General features: G+C 47.2%; 1 protein-coding gene across 3 annotated transcripts in view; it reads left to right on the forward strand.

Annotated features, from left to right (window-relative positions):
• Nucleotides 1-18,582, forward strand: part of b4galt2 (UDP-Gal:betaGlcNAc beta 1,4- galactosyltransferase, polypeptide 2) — a 47,253-nt gene that overhangs the window by 19,899 nt on the left and 8,772 nt on the right. For all 3 annotated transcript variants that reach the window (XR_007384292.1, XM_048988402.1, XM_048988403.1), the window contains exons 3-5: nucleotides 4,927-5,162; nucleotides 13,239-13,426; nucleotides 15,435-15,557. Coding sequence is in view for 2 of the 3 variants with exons in the window: in XM_048988402.1 (XP_048844359.1) it covers nucleotides 4,927-5,162; nucleotides 13,239-13,426; nucleotides 15,435-15,557 (547 nt within the window). In the remaining variant the exon portion in view is untranslated. The remainder of the gene's footprint in view (nucleotides 1-4,926; nucleotides 5,163-13,238; nucleotides 13,427-15,434; nucleotides 15,558-18,582) is intronic.

Raw genomic sequence — 18,582 nt, forward strand, 5'->3', positions numbered from 1 at the left:
TACTAGTGAGTGTGCAGGTCTGCCTGGCACAAGCAGGGACACTGCCCAGAATGGCCTCCTGTTTGGAATAGACCGGAATGTTCTGTGCTCCGGAGTACACTCAAATGCCAGGGTCCATTTATAGGCATGTTTTTAGCACAGTAACGCTCAAAATGTGGGGCCTGTATGAGAAAATAGAATGGGAACCCATTCTGCGAAGGTACTGTGATTTTCAAACCCTTTCCAGTGTTAGTAGCTGCTGATGGAAAGGTATATTATAGTACACAGAATGAAGTACCAGCATACTGGGAGGATTGAGGGTCTGGCCCAAGGGCCCAACAGAGATACTGGTTAGTCTACCAAGTATGGGTCTTCAACCAGCAACCAACCACCCAAAGCACATAGGTCTAACTCACAGAACCCTAATTGTGGTTACTCTGAAGTTTTTGTGCTGCAAAGGAAAACAGGATCTCTCTGTGTCCTCTGTTTCCACTGCACGATTACAGTGAATTCTGGGAATGCTCCCCTGTGAGATCGCCAGTATCCACTGCTGAGCGGCCTTCTGTAATTAAATTTAAGGTGTATAGTGAAAGACATCCACGAGTAGCTGAAGACCTCATATATCTTCCTGATTTTGGTGCACAGTAATGAAGGCTGTAAAGGCTATGCATTAAAACATTGTTTTTCTCTGAGCCGCAAATCGAGGTCCTGCATGGCGTCACATGGTGGGAGGGGGGTGACGCGCAGGAAAGGCAGAGCCGCAAATCGAGGTCCTGCATGGCGTCACATGGTGGGAGGAGGTGACGCGCAGGAAAGGCAGAGCCGCAAATCGAGGTCCTGCATGGCGTCACATGGTGGGAGGGGGTGACGCGCAGGAAAGGCAGAGCCGCAAATCGAGGTCCTGCATGGCGTCACATGGTGGGAGGGGGTGACGCGCAGGAAAGGCAGAGCCGCAAATCGAGGTCCTGCATGGCGTCACATGGTGGGAGGGGGTGCCGCGCAGGAAAGGCAGAGCCGCAAATCGAGGTCCTGCATGGCGTCACATGGTGGGAGGGGGTGATGCGCAGGAAAGGCAGAGCCGCAAATCGAGGTCCTGCATGGCGTCACATGGTGGGAGGGGGTGATGCGCAGGAAAGGCAGAGCCGCAAATCGAGGTCCGGCATGGCGTCACATGGTGGGAAAGCTCACTCTTCTATAATATTTTTCGCCCTCCAGGTGGGAAGGTTGGACGTTTTCTGGAATGGCCTCTGTAGGGATGATCAGCCATATCCGATCCCACTGATCCCACTTAATTCACTTCCCAGATTTGATTGGCAGCCTTTTTAGAGTCCTGTGTACAGACTACCTAATAAACAACTGAGTTACTCTGAGTAAAGCACATTGTGTTCATTCCCCCCCCCCCCAGGGAGCACATCTACTACATCCATTAAATCCACCAGCATTTAGATGTTCAAGTAGTTTATTCGGAAATAATAAATCATCCTCTCTATTTTAAAGAGCATTCTTTATTAATATGTCCATGGCTAATAGTCATACTAAGTATGTAATCTTGTCAGGCTGAAAAGCCTGTCAAGGATTGCGGTAAAATGCCTGCGATGCTTTGCAAGGTTTTACATCCTGTTTTTGAGTGTTTGTATAACTCCGTGGTGAAATATTGATCTTTTGCCTTTTACTTTTTTATGACGCAGTCAACATCAGAATTATGTGGGCAATCACTTCGCTGAGCCTATCACTCTCTTCAGGAAGCTGCAAAGTTTGTGCTCAAGGGATTCTTATGGACGTGGGAGGTCAAACTGCAGCCCTCCCTGCTTCCCTTCGGGTTTTTCCAGTACCCAGTTTGGAAGCCCATGTGGAAGCCCATGTAGTGGCCTAGGCAGCCTTCATCAGCAGCACCCCCTATCTGTGTGAAATTGGGGTTAGGGTTAGGGTTAGGGTTAGGGTTAGGCTTGTTAAGTTGGTCCCCCCTGACATAATGGCGCCTAAGGTGGCTGGCTGTGTTGCCTCATGGACTGATGGGCACTGGGCTAATAGAATAGATTTAAGTCTTATGACTGCACAGCCCAGCTGCTGGATCCCGCTTTGCCCAGGTCTGCTATGGTCTTATCAATAAGACAGCGACTCACTTCAAGAGGGACATGAAACCTGGACACACATTGCAGCACAGTGTCAGGTGTTCAGTAACCTTTGGAAATCACTCAGTGTAGGTATTTGGTGGTGCACGGCTAAGAATTATTTATACTTAAATATGAACATAGATATGCATGGTGTGTGTGCAGGAGACATAATCAGGTCAGTGAGAGAGCACAGTGGGCAGACAGATGTAGAAGTAGGAATGGCAGGGGGAGAGTTTGCACCACCATGTGCCGGGGGCTGGGGTGGCGTCGTAGCATCACACTGGGTGACGCAGACGAAGAGTCGAGCTCTTTATACGTCTGCCTCCAGCTTTGGCTCTCCACTGAAACATGCTCGTTCACTGCATTGACTCCCTCGTTTGCTGTGGTTTAAACTGAAAACCTTGTTGTTTCTGTGTTTCTTTGCCTGTCATGTTCATCATGACCAGCCGGTGGCAACTTTGTAAGATTCCTACTGAGTATTTCACCTTCATCTATCCATGTCTGTATCTGGCACACAGCACCAGTGGATTATGGGGCAGTGATAACTGAATATTTATGGACTGATGGATGTACTGGTTCACGATGTGCTGTCCGTGTTCTTCCTCCTCTGCCTACACACAGTCCAGCCCAGAAAGAGCCAAAGCCAGGTCCGTATCACCAACCTTTCATTTGAAGACGTCATGCAGCATCTTGATGATTCCTGCATGTCGCCAATCACAAAGATTCATGGGTTCTAACCATCTCAGAAAAGACATATTAGAGAATCGAGTTCAATGTCCTGTAGAGAAATCAGATTTGGCCTAAACCCATATAGGACTTTTAAAGGATCCAGTAGATTTCAAAAGAGGAGAAGCTGCTGGATTTCATGCATGATTCAGACTGCAGCTGTGGACTTCAGGTTGGCATTCTGTCTGTGATGCTCGTTGAGACCGTCCATGTGATCGGTGGCAGCGGCAGGAATATAGAATGATTGTTCTAGATTACATTCACGGTCACTTAGTGTCATTAATGAACTGTGTGCAGTTCGCCATCTTCAGCATTGCGCATACGGTATGTAGAGGTGATAAGACTGTGCAGGTTTAAAGCCTGAAAACGATCGGGTCAGTAATGTCAGCAGAAGCGGGCTCTGGCATCGCTGCAAATGATGTCTGGCTTCTGCCTTCGCATACTGTAGCTGGTCATGTGACCAGGTCTGCAGGAGACAGAATTCTGTTACTATATAGTCACCCGCGGCAGGAGCCCCCCCCCACCCTCACATGGAGCACTGCAGCTGCAGCCGCTGTCACAGTCGGTGCCTGTGACATCCAGTCCGGTGACCCCTGCCAGCGCCATGGCTGCCCACCGGAATTGCCACGCGCAGGTGACAGTGCTGAGTTGGCAGTAGTGGTCAACAGGGCTATTGTGCTGCTTCGCATGGGGGGGGGGGGGGAATTAAACCTGCCTCAATCGTCTTGACTGCACAGTATACCACACTGAAAGAGACAGTAACACCATGCCGGAACACATCAGTGGAGAACGCAGCATCGTAGCGTAACTGCTTAACGGAGACAATGTTGGTCACAGCTTTGAATCACTTGCCCTTACATCCGGGGTGAGTTTTCAGTCACTCCGCTTCCTCTCAGTGTCACCATTGCTCATGGTGCTGAACCCAGTGTGACACAGGAGGCTGTGGAGGACTTGTATGGTGAGCAGGGGCTGAACTGAGAAGTGCTGTATAAGTGTTAGGTTAAAGGGACAGTGGCCTACAGGGGCTGTATGACCCTAACAGCCTAAACACTGCTCAAGGTTCAGATGCCTGGTCAGTTCTCAGCCTGGTAACCGCTTCTGCATCTGCTATAGATCACAGCACTTGACTCCTCCTCCAGAGATATGGCAGGAAGCCACTTCATAGTAGCCCCTGTCTTCCTAAAGGTCCTCTGTACAGGCAACATCTGCACATGAGTATGTGATAGGCACTGCTGGCTGAGCAAATTTTCAAATTTCAAATTTATTTTTATAGTGCATTTTCATAATGCTACACTGTCTCAAAGTGCTTTACATTTTCCCTGCCCAAAGCCCCCAGTGAGCAAGCCAGAGGTGACAGTGGGAAGGAAAACTCCCTAGAAGGAAGAAACCTTGGGAGGAACCAGACTCAAAGGGGGTCAGACACAGGCCAAAGGCAGGTCTAGGTGATACACAGAGTTCATATGGCTGACAGAGGTTGTATGTTGTATAGACACTTGGGTGTGTACTGGGGTCTTAGCAGAACCCTTGGTGGGTGGGGCCAAGGTTCACTGTGAGTATCCAATGAGCAGAAGGTACTCCAAGCTGTGCTCTTAGGGTGACTGATGATTGAGGGCGAGTGGAGCTACAGGCTGGGCTCACCGTAAAGGCTGTTTGTACTGTGCTTAGTTCTCCTGTTTCATTTCACTATGGTTAAATGGGGTCCAGACCACTCTGATGCAGCACCTTCTGATAAACCTTTCAGGAATGTAAGCTGGTGGTGAATATTGGCAGCTCAGAGACCCTGGGGAAAAGCCTGCTTTTTAAAATGTTAATTGCTGACTTTTGAGTTCTGATGAGTGTGTGTCCTCATGGTCTATGTGATTGGAGATTCTCACTTTGCAAACATCTGATCCAGTCTGAAGCTGATTTATTGTTTACGCCGCCTGTCCTTTATTCTCAGTGGGGTAACGCTGTGTTTGCAGCGCCTGTCCTTTATCCTCATTGGGGTAATGCTGTGTTTACCCTGCCTGTTCTTTATCCTCAGTGGGGTAACGCTGTGTTTGCGTGGCCTGTATTTTCTCCACAGTGGAGTAATACCATGTTTATCCAACCTTCCCTTTCTCCTCAGTGGGTCGTCTGCTCATCGAGTTCAGCTCGCTGATGACAATGGAACGGGTCCAGAAGGAGAACCCTAATGTAACCCAGGGGGGCAGGTACACCCCCCCGGACTGTCGGCCCAAGCAGAAAGTGGCCATCATCATCCCTTTCCGAAATCGGGATCACCACCTGAGGTACTGGCTGCACTATCTGCACCCCATCCTGCGCCGGCAGAAGATTGACTACGGCATTTACATCATCAACCAGGTGAGTGAAGGCCCTGTTACATTATAATCTGCTGTCATTCAGAACCTGACTTTTCTGACACTGAGAGCAGCCCTTTTGGTTTTGACTGAAAACTGGTATCATAACCTACAGTGATGGTGGCTAGTTGTGCACCAACAAAGCTGCCTGTCCACAGACTGAATGTAATGCTTTTTTCACCCATTCTAACTTTGTGGGAAGCTTCAGTGCTACATTTTAAGCTGCTGAATACCCTGACTTGTCAGCCCATATGGCCATCGTGTTGCCCCTCGGGTCAAAGGCTTCATACCTCGATCCCCAGGTTTCGTATCTCTGCAGGCTTCATATATCCATCTGGGGCTATAGGCCTACATCATCAGGCTGTCTATCTCCATCAGGTACAATAGATCTACATCACCAAGCTTCGTATCTCCATCAAGCAGAATAGATCTACATCACCAGACTTCGTATCTCCATCAGGCACTATAGATCTACATCACCAAGCTTTGTATCTCCATCAAGCAGAATGGATCTATATAACCAGACTTCGTATCTCCATCAGGGACAATAGATCTACATCACCAGGCTTCGCATGTCCAACACAGGCTACAGATCTGCATCACCAGGCTTCATATCTCTGTTAGGGGCCATTGTTATCCATTTCAAGTTCACGCTGCAGTCTTTTCTCCTTCTCCTGGAGCCCTTGCTGTGTAATGAATGATCAGATGGATATTTCCCAAGCTCAAACTCATTACTTTTTTCCTCTATTTTAATTTAAAAAGTTACTTTAATTAGCTTACTTTATCTCTAAGCTGTGCTCATTGCATTTCATTGTGTCACTAATGTCTAATTTGAGCTTGGCTCAGAGTGTGGAAGGCAAACAGATCTGTCTGTCTGGTTCCACATGTGGGGGACATCCCACATGATTCTGATCTACAGAAATTTCCTGTTTATATATATATTTAAGTCCCAATTTTTCTAGGCTCCCAGTCACTATTAAACTGACCTCCAGTTTATGCAGTGACACCTGATCCAGGGCCCTTCTGACTTTAGAACTTTATTGATTGTTCAGTTCTCACAGGCCTTCAAAAGATATTTGATATTCAGATCCCTTGTGGGTGAAGTCCATGGAATCAATAGGTTCTCAGAGTAAGGAGATGATGAGCAAGATGGGGAATCATTTACTGATGCACTGGAAAGATTAAATACCTGCACCATGTAAAGAGTAAAATTCATCATAGCTTTATCAGAAAGAATCTGCTCACATAAAAACAGCTTCATACGTGTTAACAGAAATCTTGTAAAATAAAAATTCTTCCTTTTCAGAACTTGAGGAACTACTTTTTACGTTACATTTCCAAATGAATTTTGTGCCCCCAACTGACTGAGAGGAGCGCAGACCTTAACATTCACCAAGAGGTTTGTTGTCCTGGTGACAAGCTTCTGGAACACACTGTTCCCCCATATGATCTCTAGTGGCCAGCATCCAGCAACTCCACTGCCATGGGACTGAGGTTTGGCCTGCGCCAGGATGCTCATTTAATAGGACTGCGTTAGAGATGAGAGAGCTTCCGATATTCTGCTTCTCCTGAACCATTTCCTATACATGCTCATTGTTGCTCTCTTCTAGATGATATTATTGGTAAGGTTCTCCTAGATTATATCATCGGTAATGTTCTCCTAGATGGTGTCATTGGTAAGGTCCTCCCAGATGATGTCATTGGTAGGGTTCCGTCTCTATACCTTTCTGTAGGCGGTAAGGCATCTGTAAGATGGTCAGCTACCTTCTTCACTTCCTCTCTGTCCCACTCTGACTATGTGGCACTGTGATTTAACCACCAAGTAGATTATCACGTGTACCTAAAAAAAACACACAATTGGAAATTAGAGGAATGGAATCTTTTGCTTCAGGTGATTTGTTATTCAGGGTATATTGATCTACTTGTTACTATCACTAGTCTGGTAATCCACTAGTGAGGAAAAGTTACCCAGGGTTTTATTCTGAATTTCTCTCAAAAATATCCTTATTACATAGGAGTTTGATTGATGGACTAAAATATCTCAGAACATGGGTTACCTGTAGTTCTTGTATGACTTATTTGATCTTTTGCCCTCCTTGTCCACAAATCGCCACTCCTGTTGCCCTCTCTCCCCAGAAACCGTCGCTGCTTTGCCCTCGCTGTCCACAAACCACTGCTGTTCTGCCTTCTCTGTCCACAAACCACTGCTGCTTTGGTCTCTGTCCACAAACCACTGCTGCTTTGGTCTCTGTGACCACTAACCACTGCCGCTTTGGTCTCTGTCCACAAACCACTTCTGCTTTGATCTCTGTCCACAAAACATAGCTGCTTTGGTCTCTGTGACCACAAACCACTGCTGCTTTGGTCTCTGTGACCACAAACCACTGCTGCTTTGCTCTCTGTGACCACAAACCACTGCTGCTTTGCTGTCTATCCACAAACCACTGCTGCTTTGGTCTCTGTCCACAAGCCACTGCTGCTTTGGTCTCTGTCCACAAACCACTGCTGCTTTGGTCTCTGTCCACAAACCACTGCTGCTTTGGTCTCTGTGACCACAAACCACTGATGCTTTGCCCTCTGTCCGCAAGCCACCGCTGCTTTGGTCTCTGTCCACAAACCACTGCTGCTTTGGTCTCTGTCCACAAACCACTGCTGCTTTGGTCTCTGTCCACAAGCCACTGCTGCTTTGGTCTCTGTCCACAAACCACAGCTGCTTTGGTCTCTGTCCACAAGCCACTGCTGCTTTGGTCTCTGTCCACAAACCACCGCTGCTTTGGTCTCTGTCCACAAGCCACTGCTGCTTTGGTCTCTGTCCACATACCACTGCTGCTTTGGTCTCTGTCCACAAACCACTGCTGCTTTGGTCTCTGTGACCACAAACCACTGATGCTTTGCCCTCTGTCCGCAAGCCACCGCTGCTTTGGTCTCTGTCCACAAACCACTGCTGCTTTGGTCTCTGTGACCACAAACCACTGCTGCTTTGGTCTCTGTCCACAAAACACCGCTGCTTTGGTCTCTGTGACCACAAAACACCGCTGCTTTGGTCTCTGTGACCACAAACCACCGCTGCTTTGGTCTCTGTGACCACAAACCACCGCTGCTTTGGTCTCTGTGACCACAAACCACCAATCTTTGGCCTGGACACACAAACTTCTTGCTCTGTCAATTTAGCTGGTTGTATGATTGATTGGTTTTTGAAATATGGGAGGATCACATGATCTATCTATAAAAAGGAGCATAAAAAACTCAGTAAAAGCTGAAGAGCCTCACAAACTGCATATCCTTCTGTGTAACTCTCCGGGATTCAGAAATGCAAACTTATTACTACCAGTGACATGAGAACCATCCGGTAAAGTGGGATCTAATTATTTAATTGGTACTTCTCTGTGAGTGGGGCCTCTCTCGCCTGTCAGGCTTGTCATTATTTTGGAGTTTCATTTAGACTCAACTGCCTCAACAGAAACAAATACAACATAATTGAACAGCTGTGAAGCTGTGAAAAATAAGTATTGATCCAGCACATTCGCAGCTTCCCCTATCTGAGAATAACGCAAGGGCTTGGACCTTCCTGAACTGAAACGTTTAAAACACACAAAAAACTTGCACAACTATGCCCAAACAGCCACAAGATGCTAATCAAATGCAAACCGAATTCCAACATTCTTCTTGCACGGATAAACATGCACTCACAGACATGCATTTTTGAGACTTCTCTGAGAAGAAATGATATAAATCTTTTGTAGATTAATTCAGCAACCGCAGCCTTTGGTTAGCTTTTCCCACAGTCGCTGACTGTGACAGAGAACAGGCCTGTAGATGGACTCATGTTCCTCCTGAAATTCCCTTCAGTTCTGCAGCTGCCTTTGGCCTGTTTTTTTAAGCATGCCACACTTCGATTTGCACTCATTCTACGCTTCCCGTGTACAATGGCTCGCAGTATATTGTACATTACTGATCAATCTGAAGGTCAAACAAATGAGGTGTCCCTAAGCTCGCATGGATTTTGAGAATCATCAGCGATTGCTATTCATTTGCATGTTGATGGACTTTTCATACAAAGTAATGAAATAAAATGAGTTAAGACATTTCGAAGAGCATTCTTTGATTTTTTTCTTTGTAATCATCTAGAAATGTGGTCATCTCTTTTTTTTATTCCACAAAAGAATTTGTGATTTGGAGAAAGATGGCTGACTGTTTTATGTAAAATATTATGCCTGCTCCTTCAGTTATAGCTAAACCCCATGTGTTTTAAATTCATGGTTAAAGCCCAGGATCAGTGCTTTTCGGCCAGGAGGCTGCAGCCACTAGAGGGCCTCAGTGGGAACCAATGGGTGCTGCAGAATTTATTTGAAAACTGTACAGAAAATGAAGACAATATTGTTTATGTTGACATACATCTATTGAGTGTTAAAATGAGGGCTTTGTTAAAGATTTTTAATGGAAACCAATATTATTCCTTTATGGTTGTAAACAGGGTGAGAATCCACAACTAAAATTAAACCAATTCAGTCTGCAACATCTCACAGGGAAGCTGATGGACAAAGGTGTGGAATTATTGTGACTTGGTTCATCTCATTTCAAAACATTATTAAAAATACCGTAACTTGCAATATGTGATTTATTTTATTGAAGGCTAATACTTTAAGATGAGGATCTTTTCAGTGATTAAGCACACTGTACATAGTTGTCAGTCTTCTATCTTAGAGCCATTTAGAGACATTCACATTCTGTTTTGAGAGCACTGTCATGAGCTTAGGGAAAAAAGAGTATTGGTGGACATAGTGTACTGAAACATTCAGTCATGTTTAAAAGAAATTACATTGTTTGGCAGTGTAATCGAATTATTAATAATAATTCATATTATTATTAATTATTATTATATAGTGTGGGGCGGCATGGTGGCGCAGTGGTTAGCACTGTTGCCTCACACCTCTGGTACCTGGGTTCGAATCTCCGCCTGGGTCACATGTGTGTGGAGTTTGCATGTTCTCCCCATGTCGTCGTGGGGTTTCCTCCGGGTACTCCGGTTTCCCCCCACAGTCCAAAAACATGCTGAGGCTAATTGGAGTTGCAAAATTGCCCATAGGTGTGTATGTGTGAGTGAATGGTGTGTGAGTGTGCCCTGCGATGGGCTGGCCCCCCATCCTGGGTTGTTCCCAGCCTCGTGCCCATTGCTTCCGGGATAGGCTCCGGACCCCCCGCGACCCAATAGGATAAGCGGTTTGGAAAATGGATGGATGGATGGATTATATAGTGTTCATATTAATAAATATCGGCAATATCTGTCATCACTGCAGAACGCATGCAAGAGAAATAGTGTTTTGATCTGTCTGGCAGGACCCAAACATGTATTCATGGACACAGGGAGTCTTTGGATTAAAAACAGTTGAGACCCACTGGTCTAAATGGTGTTCAGGCTTCGGCTGCAAGTCAAACAGCATAGTCGTCTCTGCTGAGCCGACGTGTCATGCAGGAGTGGAGAAGCAGTCTCAGTGCTCTCTCATGCTCCACCTAGTAGGTCAGTGTTATCACTGGCTGCCAGTTGGGCCACTTCCCGAAACATGCTACAGTTATCGCATCCACATGGAGCTCCACGCCTGCTCATGCTGTGAAAGCGGTGGCTGAAACCTGCAGCTGGCCAGGCATCGCCGGGCTGGACACAGACAGACGGATTCCGCCAGCCCGGGCATTGCTGTGAGCTTCTGGCTTTGTGTGAAACGGCAGCATATGCTTGCCGTGGTGCTTTGCCATGTCGTCCAGCGAGTCAGTTTGGCAGTCTGTGTGACAAACACTGCGTGTATGAGTCGCTCCTACACTGTGACCTGATCTTCATCTAAGTCATACTAAAAATGATCTATTTAGCAAACAACGCACAGTATTCATATTTTTGAATACGCAGATAATTTCGCAGACTTTTTCTCATGGTTGTTAGCTGCTCTGTACCAGGATGTATTATGGAATAAAGAGGAAGTAGACAGGAAAGCAGCAGGAAGTGCACTCTGGCCATGCGTGTGTGTGTGTGCGAGCATGTATACACAGCCCCATTTCCAAAGAAGCTGGGAAGCTGCATAAAATGTACATAAAAACGGAATGAAAATGATGAATGAAACAGTTCAGAGTCTCCTTTGTCATAGTTTTCATTTTGTGATGCGCCAAGAGCTTTCTGTGGGTGACAGGTCTGGACTGCGGGCTGCGCAGTCTGTCGCCCGGACATTTCTACTGCAGATCCATGCTGTTGTAACATGCGCAGAATGCGGTTTGGCTTTGTCTTGCTGAAATATACAAAGCCTTCACTGAAAAAACATTATCTGGATGGCAGAGTATGTTGCTCCAAAGCCTGTATATATCGTTCAGCATTACTGGTGCCATCCCAGATGTACAGGCTACCCAAGCCGTGGGCACTAATGCACCCCCATTCCATCACGGATGCTGGCTTTGGAACTTCAGCTGATAACAAGCTGGATGGTCCCTCTCCTCTTTAGCCTGGAGGACGTGGCGTCCATGTTTTCCAAAGAGAATTTGAAATCTAATCTGATCTGTATGTCAAAATTCTTGTATTTTGTTTAGTTAATAATAAGTTTTATTTATTTATTTCACCTTTCTCACCCATGGTTATGGTTGGGTTGGGGGTGTCACGAATGGGATTAAGGTTTTAGATAGGTATACCAACGTGTGTGTATGGGGGGGATTGAATTTGAACACAACAACGAAACGTGTTCTTTGCATTTAACCCATATGTGACAGTGTGACATAGCAGGGGCAGCTAATTCAGCACTGGGGAGCAGTGCTTGGGGGCTCTGCCTTGCTCAGGGTACCTCAGAGGTGCCTTGCTGGTCGGGGATTCGAACCTGCAATCTTTCAATTACAAGTGCGCGTCTCTAACCATCAAGTCACAACTGCCCACATGAGGGTGAGTGTGTACAAGTGTTTGGGTGTGAGTGAGGGTGAGTGTTTGCGAGTGTTAGTGAGTGTGATATGCATATGTGGTGAATCTACACACGCACGCACTCACGCACACACACGCACTCACACACATGCACGCACTCACGCACACGCACGCACTCACTCACGTATACACATACACACACACGCATTCACGCACACACATGCACTCACGCACACACACGCACTCACTCACGCACACACATATACACGCACTCACTCACGCACACACATATACACGCACACACTCATACACACGCACGCACTCATACACACGCACGCACTCACACACACGCACTCACTCACGCACACACATATACATGCACACACTCATACACACTCATACGCACACATACACACGCACTCACTCACGCAAACACACGCACACTCACACACGCAAATAGAGCAGGACAGGAGATTCCCCAACATTCCTTTACACTTTCAGGTGTTTCCATGCGTGAGTTTGTCTGTGTCTGTGTGCGTACATGTGATTATCCTCAAAGGGGTGATTGGTAGAAATGACCCAGATGTTATGGAAATCTGCGATGGGCTGGCCCCCCCATCCTGGGTTGTTCCCTGCCTCGTGCCCATTGCTTCCGGGATAGGCTCCAGACCCCCCATGACCCAGTAGGATAAGCGGTTTGGAAAATGGATGGATGGGTGTTACGGAAATACAAAGATTTATCTGCATGTGTGAAAAGGGCAGGGCACGACCTTAAAGCTGCTGATGTAGGCCAGCTGGGTGAGGTCACCAGTGCCTCCAGCTGCTCCATGTGTACCATGGGAGTTCCAGGTGGTCGACGTAACTATGGGAGGTCTGTGTCATGTTCTAGCTGGTCACTGTAAATAAAGGCAGTGTGGTCTGTCCCAGCGGGGTAAGGTCACCAGTGCCTCCAGCTGCTCCATGTGTACCATGGGAGTTCCAGGTGGTCGACGTAACTATGGGAGGTCTGTGTCGTGTTCTAGCTGGTCACTGTGAATAAAGGCAGTGTGGTCTGTCCCAGCGGGGTAAGGTCACTAACAACTGTTCCAGCTGCTCCATCTGTCATAGCAGTTCCAGGTGGTCAGTGTAACCATGGGCAGCCTGTCTTGTTCTAGCTGGTCACTGTGAATAACGCCAGTTTGTGGTCTGTCCCAGCTGGGTGAGGACACATTCAATCGGGCTAAGCTGCTGAACATCGGCTATGTGGAGGCGCTGAAGGAGGCGGAGTACGACTGCTTCATCTTCAGCGACGTGGACCTCATTCCCATGGATGACCGTAACTTGTACCACTGCTACGACCAGCCGCGACACTTTGCCATCGCCATGGACAAGTTCGGCTTCCGGTGCGTAAAACTGCCACTGTGCTAGAGGCCTGGCCACTGGCTGAGAGTTTGGCTCCTGCTTAGACAGCTTTGTGGCTTGAAAATGTTTATGTTAGTCTGATTTTATATTCTGTTAGAATGTAGTTCATCTGCTTATGTTGCCGAATGATTACAGATGGATGTAGGTTCAGACTCTGCCTTCTACAGGTTCCTACCTCTATGTCTGTTAGCTCCGTTCAGGCTCCACTGAAAGTGGCCTTCTGATGCTGACACATCCTTGCTTGTGTGGAAGATTGGCACAGCTAGATGTTGGAGATAGGAACCTGCCCTCCCCACTATTCCTGTGTGAACCCCGCGTTCCCAGGTGTTTGTGTCTGTTTGCAGTGTACCAGATAGGAACCTGCCCTCCCCACTATTCCTGTGTGAACCCCGCGTTCCCAGATGTTTGTGTCTGTTTGCAGTGTACCAGATAGGAACCTGCCCTCCCCACTATTCCTGTGTGAACCCCGCGTTCCCAGATGTTTGTGTCTGTTTGCAGTGTACCAGATAGGAACCCATCCAGCCCGCCACTTGTGGGAACCCTGCATCCCCAGACAGCCATGTCTGTTAGATTTCTTCAATGAAACCTCAGGTTCTCGTAGAGTTGAATGATGAGGCAGGTTCCTTAAGCTTAAGCAGTTTATTAAGACAGAATGAATATGTTACAGAAAGATGTTTCACACGGCCGGCTCAGTGTCTGTCTGTGTCTGTCTCTGCCCTCTCTGAGGGAAGCAGGACCTTTATCCATGGTCTCCATACAAACTTCTTGAGCCAAGGGGTCAGGCGGCCTTGGGGAGAGTAAGTTGTATGAGAGGCAAAGAACATGATGAGCGAGTAGCAAGGGCAGAAAGAAATATAAAAATAAGAAATATGAAAGCTACAAATGAGTGAACTAAATGAGCATAACCAGTAACAGGAGTGGCTCATCAGAAGCCAGGTAGGATAGAAAACCTACTGGACAGTAGCTCTCCAGGACCGGAGTTGGAGAACCCTGGTTTTAGGGAGGAGCAGAGAGGAACCCTCCCATTCTACTGCCCCTGTGGGAAGCCCACATCCCTGGACGCTCCAGTCATTTTATGGTGTAGCAGATAGGAACATGCCTTGCCTGCTGCTCCTGTAGGAACCTTGCGTCCACAGATGGCTGTGTCTGAGGTGTGGCAGACAGGAACCCACCTAACCCACTGCCCCTGTGGGGACCCCATGCCCCCAGATGGCTGTGTCTGAGGTGTGGCAGACAGGAACCCACCTAACCCACTGCCCCTGTGGGGACCCCATGCCCCCAGATGGCTGTGCCAGTTTGTGGTTGTTGCGTTTAACAGAGCCAGGGCTTATAGTCAGTTCCTGGTTCTAACCCATGATGGCTCCTTCTGCTGACTTGGCCCTGAGGGGAAGGAAGCAAAAGAGGACGTGAGCGAGGGAGCCGAGGATGAGAGTGAAGGCAGAGAGGGAGTCAGCAGCAACGCACAGGGCCATAGAGAAAAGCAGGGGGGTGTATTTGCTATTATTCGTACTGTATTCACACACACACACACACACACACACACACACACACACACACACCATATATATGTACCATGTACCAAACCAGGTGCTAAGTGGAGAAGCTTTAACCTGTTCTATGTTGGTGGCCCTTCAATAACAGCACTGGGCCATATCATGAACTGTGTATAGTACAGGTTCTAGGCAAAGGATGTCCTCCAAGCTGAGCTGCTCCAGGATCTTGCTGGTCTGGCTACCCTGTAACTTTGGCTCAAGGCCTAAAAGCAAAGTCATTCTCCAAGTGTGAGAACCCTGAACGATTCTGCATTGTGAACTGATATGTAATGTTGAAGAGAGAGCTGTGCTTTAAATATGCTCCATTTTTTTGTTTGTCATCTTATAAATACAAACATTTGCTCTTTATGTCGTCGTGCAGCATGGACCTACAGGAGAGTTTGCTATGGTAGATTCCTTTGGCAGTCCATTCATGTGTGGTTTTGTCCCATTCCAGGCTGCCCTATGCTGGGTACTTTGGTGGGGTCTCTGGACTGAGTAAGAAACAGTTCCTGAAGATCAATGGTTTTCCAAATGAATACTGGGGCTGGGGAGGCGAAGACGATGACATCTACAACAGGTATGACCACGGCTCAGAGAGGCCTGTAAGCTCCGTGCTTCTGTCACCAAGCTGCCGTGCTTTAGAAACCTATAAGTAATATGTCACATGTTTGGTCCTGGGTGATTGCACTGCTTTAGGTTTGGTCAGGTGACCTGGCATCTCTAAATGCACATAGGATATGAGTTTATGTGTGAATGTGTGCTCTGTGACTGACTGTCATCCCTTTCAGGGTGTTTCCTGTCTCACTTCTTGCATTTCTTTGAATTCACTCTAAGCTCAATGCAGCCCTTTATTGTATAATAGGTTATGGGCCATGAGTAGTGTAAGAGTGGCTCCCCAGGATATGGGTGGAGAATTTCCAAATTTAGAGTGGAACAGGATGGAGATCCATTGAATTGTGCTGCTTCTATCTGGCTATACATTAGGGTGCAGTAAGCCAAAGAAGCACGGCTCCCTGGCTGCTGTGGCTATCACTGTCCACACCTGCTCTCTGCACTGTACCACAAACTGAGTGGCAAACAGTCCAAGCAGCACACACCCTGAAGACTGGATGCCGAAGCATCAAGCAAACAGAAAGAGCTGCAGAGTCTTTCTACAACTTGTGATGATAACAGCAGGGTGTTATTGCTGTGTCACGTCATCGATGTCAGTTTGCAGAAACTCTGCAGGGCCCCCCTGTGTGACTCTCGGCACTTTTTTCCCGAAGATTTATGTTGTGTGTGTGGAAATGTTTTAGTTCTGAAGCTGGTGGCTTCTGTGAAGTCTATTTATAGCTTACAGATAATGCTTCAGATATTGAATCCATGGTATTTTGACGAATTAAAGGAAAATCCTGTGTGTGTTTCTCAGCCAAATGTTATTCCCAGAGCAGTGGGCAGGCCATCATCTTTACAGCCTTTGGAACCATACCAGCTCCTCACATAAGCCTAAGTGCCCGTGTTTCTCAGGGGGACGTTACCCTTGGAAAATCTAACCCGAAGAGAATATTTTTTCCCAGGGCAGGAAGTGAGAGTATGTGACTACAGATCTGTCAAGTAAATGGGGTTTTACTACGCATGGGGGTAACTGTGGGTCTGTCTGAGAGCAAGGAAACACCAGCATTCGCACTGTTGCTGGGATACTATGTGTGAGATTCACCCGAGAAGCAGCATCCAGCCGCAGTGCATGGTGACTTTTTTTGTCCTGGACAGTTTTTATGGAGTAGAGCCAAATGGGCATGTTGGCCACAATGGTCAGGCACAGCCCCGCCCCCACAGCGGAATCACACATGGCTGGGCTTCCTCGCTCCCCCAGCCTTTGCCAGTTTGCATGCAGCAGGGAGGACAGTAGTTGTTGTGCGGAGTGCTTTTCTCTGGTGTCTGGAACCCCAACCCAGCGGGCTTGCCTTGCAGATATCCCCTAAAGGAACTACGGATGTATCTGGGGGGCTGCAGTGCAGAGAAGAGGCAGAGATGGCGAGCTGATCCATTTAAAGGGCACATGCGTGTTCTGATTGAGGGTGCTGGAGGCTGACAGGCTGCTCTGTGTCAGTGGCTGACCTTGAAATTATATTGATACATAATACAAAATAAGACAGCATGGGACAGCAATATGAACTCTTGTGGGGTCCAAGGTGGACTTGCTGCCCAGTCCTCCAGGACATGTTAACTATCCATGTTAAGTAAGATACCGACAGGTAGGTAAGTATATACATTGTCATCCAATGTGATCTGCGGAGAGTCGTTGAGAGAACTTGACAGCATTCTGAGATAGGGAGCATAAACTCTACCCCAGGTCCTGAAGCACTGGGTTGCCCTAAGGATAGCAGAGGAAAGAAGATTCATATGGTGACAAATGAGCTACACAAACAGGATGACAACAGAATGCCTCATGTACAGCAGCATCATCTAACTGTATGCGCTGGCTAGCTAATACGTCGTCATTCACGCCTGCAGGCATGTGGGAACTGTACGACAGAAGGGCCTAGTGCCCACAGCACTTTCCGGAGTTTAATGAATGGAGAGAGTGGTCACACTTGTATGCATTAAATAGGTCAGATAAATACTACATTGCCTACGCAAGCCTTACAGATGAGCAGCAAGATTAGAAAAAAACTGTTAAAATTGACTGGGAGACAACAGAGAAATAACAACTGGTATAATATGATAATATTTTCTAGTCCAAGTAACATTTCATGTCAATCTTGTGTTCTGCATTAGGGATGTGGTCATTTGAACCTCCTGATATCTATATATTGTAATAATCTAAGGTACTGTTAACAAGGACACGGATTACATTTCACTGTCAGAATGTTTAGAAATCATTTCGCTTTTGCTACAGTATGTTTCTAAATAGTAAGAGGTATGTGTTTGACAGGGAATTAAAACTTTAGGATAATACTTAGCTTGTGAGCTGAGTCAGCAGATTCAACCCAAGTGGGGTGGCACGCGGTTACAGATCTGTGCCTCTTTCTGGAAGGCTGCGGTTCACCATGTTACAGATCTATGCCTCTTTCTGGAAGGCTGCGGTTCACCATGTTACAGATCTATGCCTCTTTCTGGAATGCTGCGGTTCACCGTGTTACAGATCTATGCCTCTTTCTGGAAGGCTGCGGTTCACCATGTTACAGACCTGTGCCTCTTTCTGGAATGCTGCGGTTCACCATGTTACAGATCTATGCCTCTTTCTGGAATGCTGCGGTTCACCATGTCACAGATCTGTGCCTCTTTCTGGAATGCTGCGGTTCACCATGTTACAGATCTGTGCCTCTTTCTGGAAGGCTGCGGTTCACCATGTTACAGACCTGTGCCACTTTCTGGAAGGCTGCGGTTCACCATGTTACAGACCTGTGCCTCTTTCTGGAAGACTGCGGTTCACCATGTTACAGACCTGTGCCTCTTTCTGGAAGGCTGCAGTTCACCATGTTACAGACCTGTGCCTCTTTCTGGAATGCTGCGGTTCACCATGTTACAGATCTATGCCTCTTTCTGGAATGCTGCGGTTCACCATGTTACAGATCTGTGCCTCTTTCTGGAATGCTGCGGTTCACCATGTTACAGACCTG

The sequence above is a fragment of the Brienomyrus brachyistius genome, chromosome 21, assembly GCF_023856365.1.
Source record: "Brienomyrus brachyistius isolate T26 chromosome 21, BBRACH_0.4, whole genome shotgun sequence".
Classification (NCBI taxonomy): domain Eukaryota; kingdom Metazoa; phylum Chordata; class Actinopteri; order Osteoglossiformes; family Mormyridae; genus Brienomyrus; species Brienomyrus brachyistius.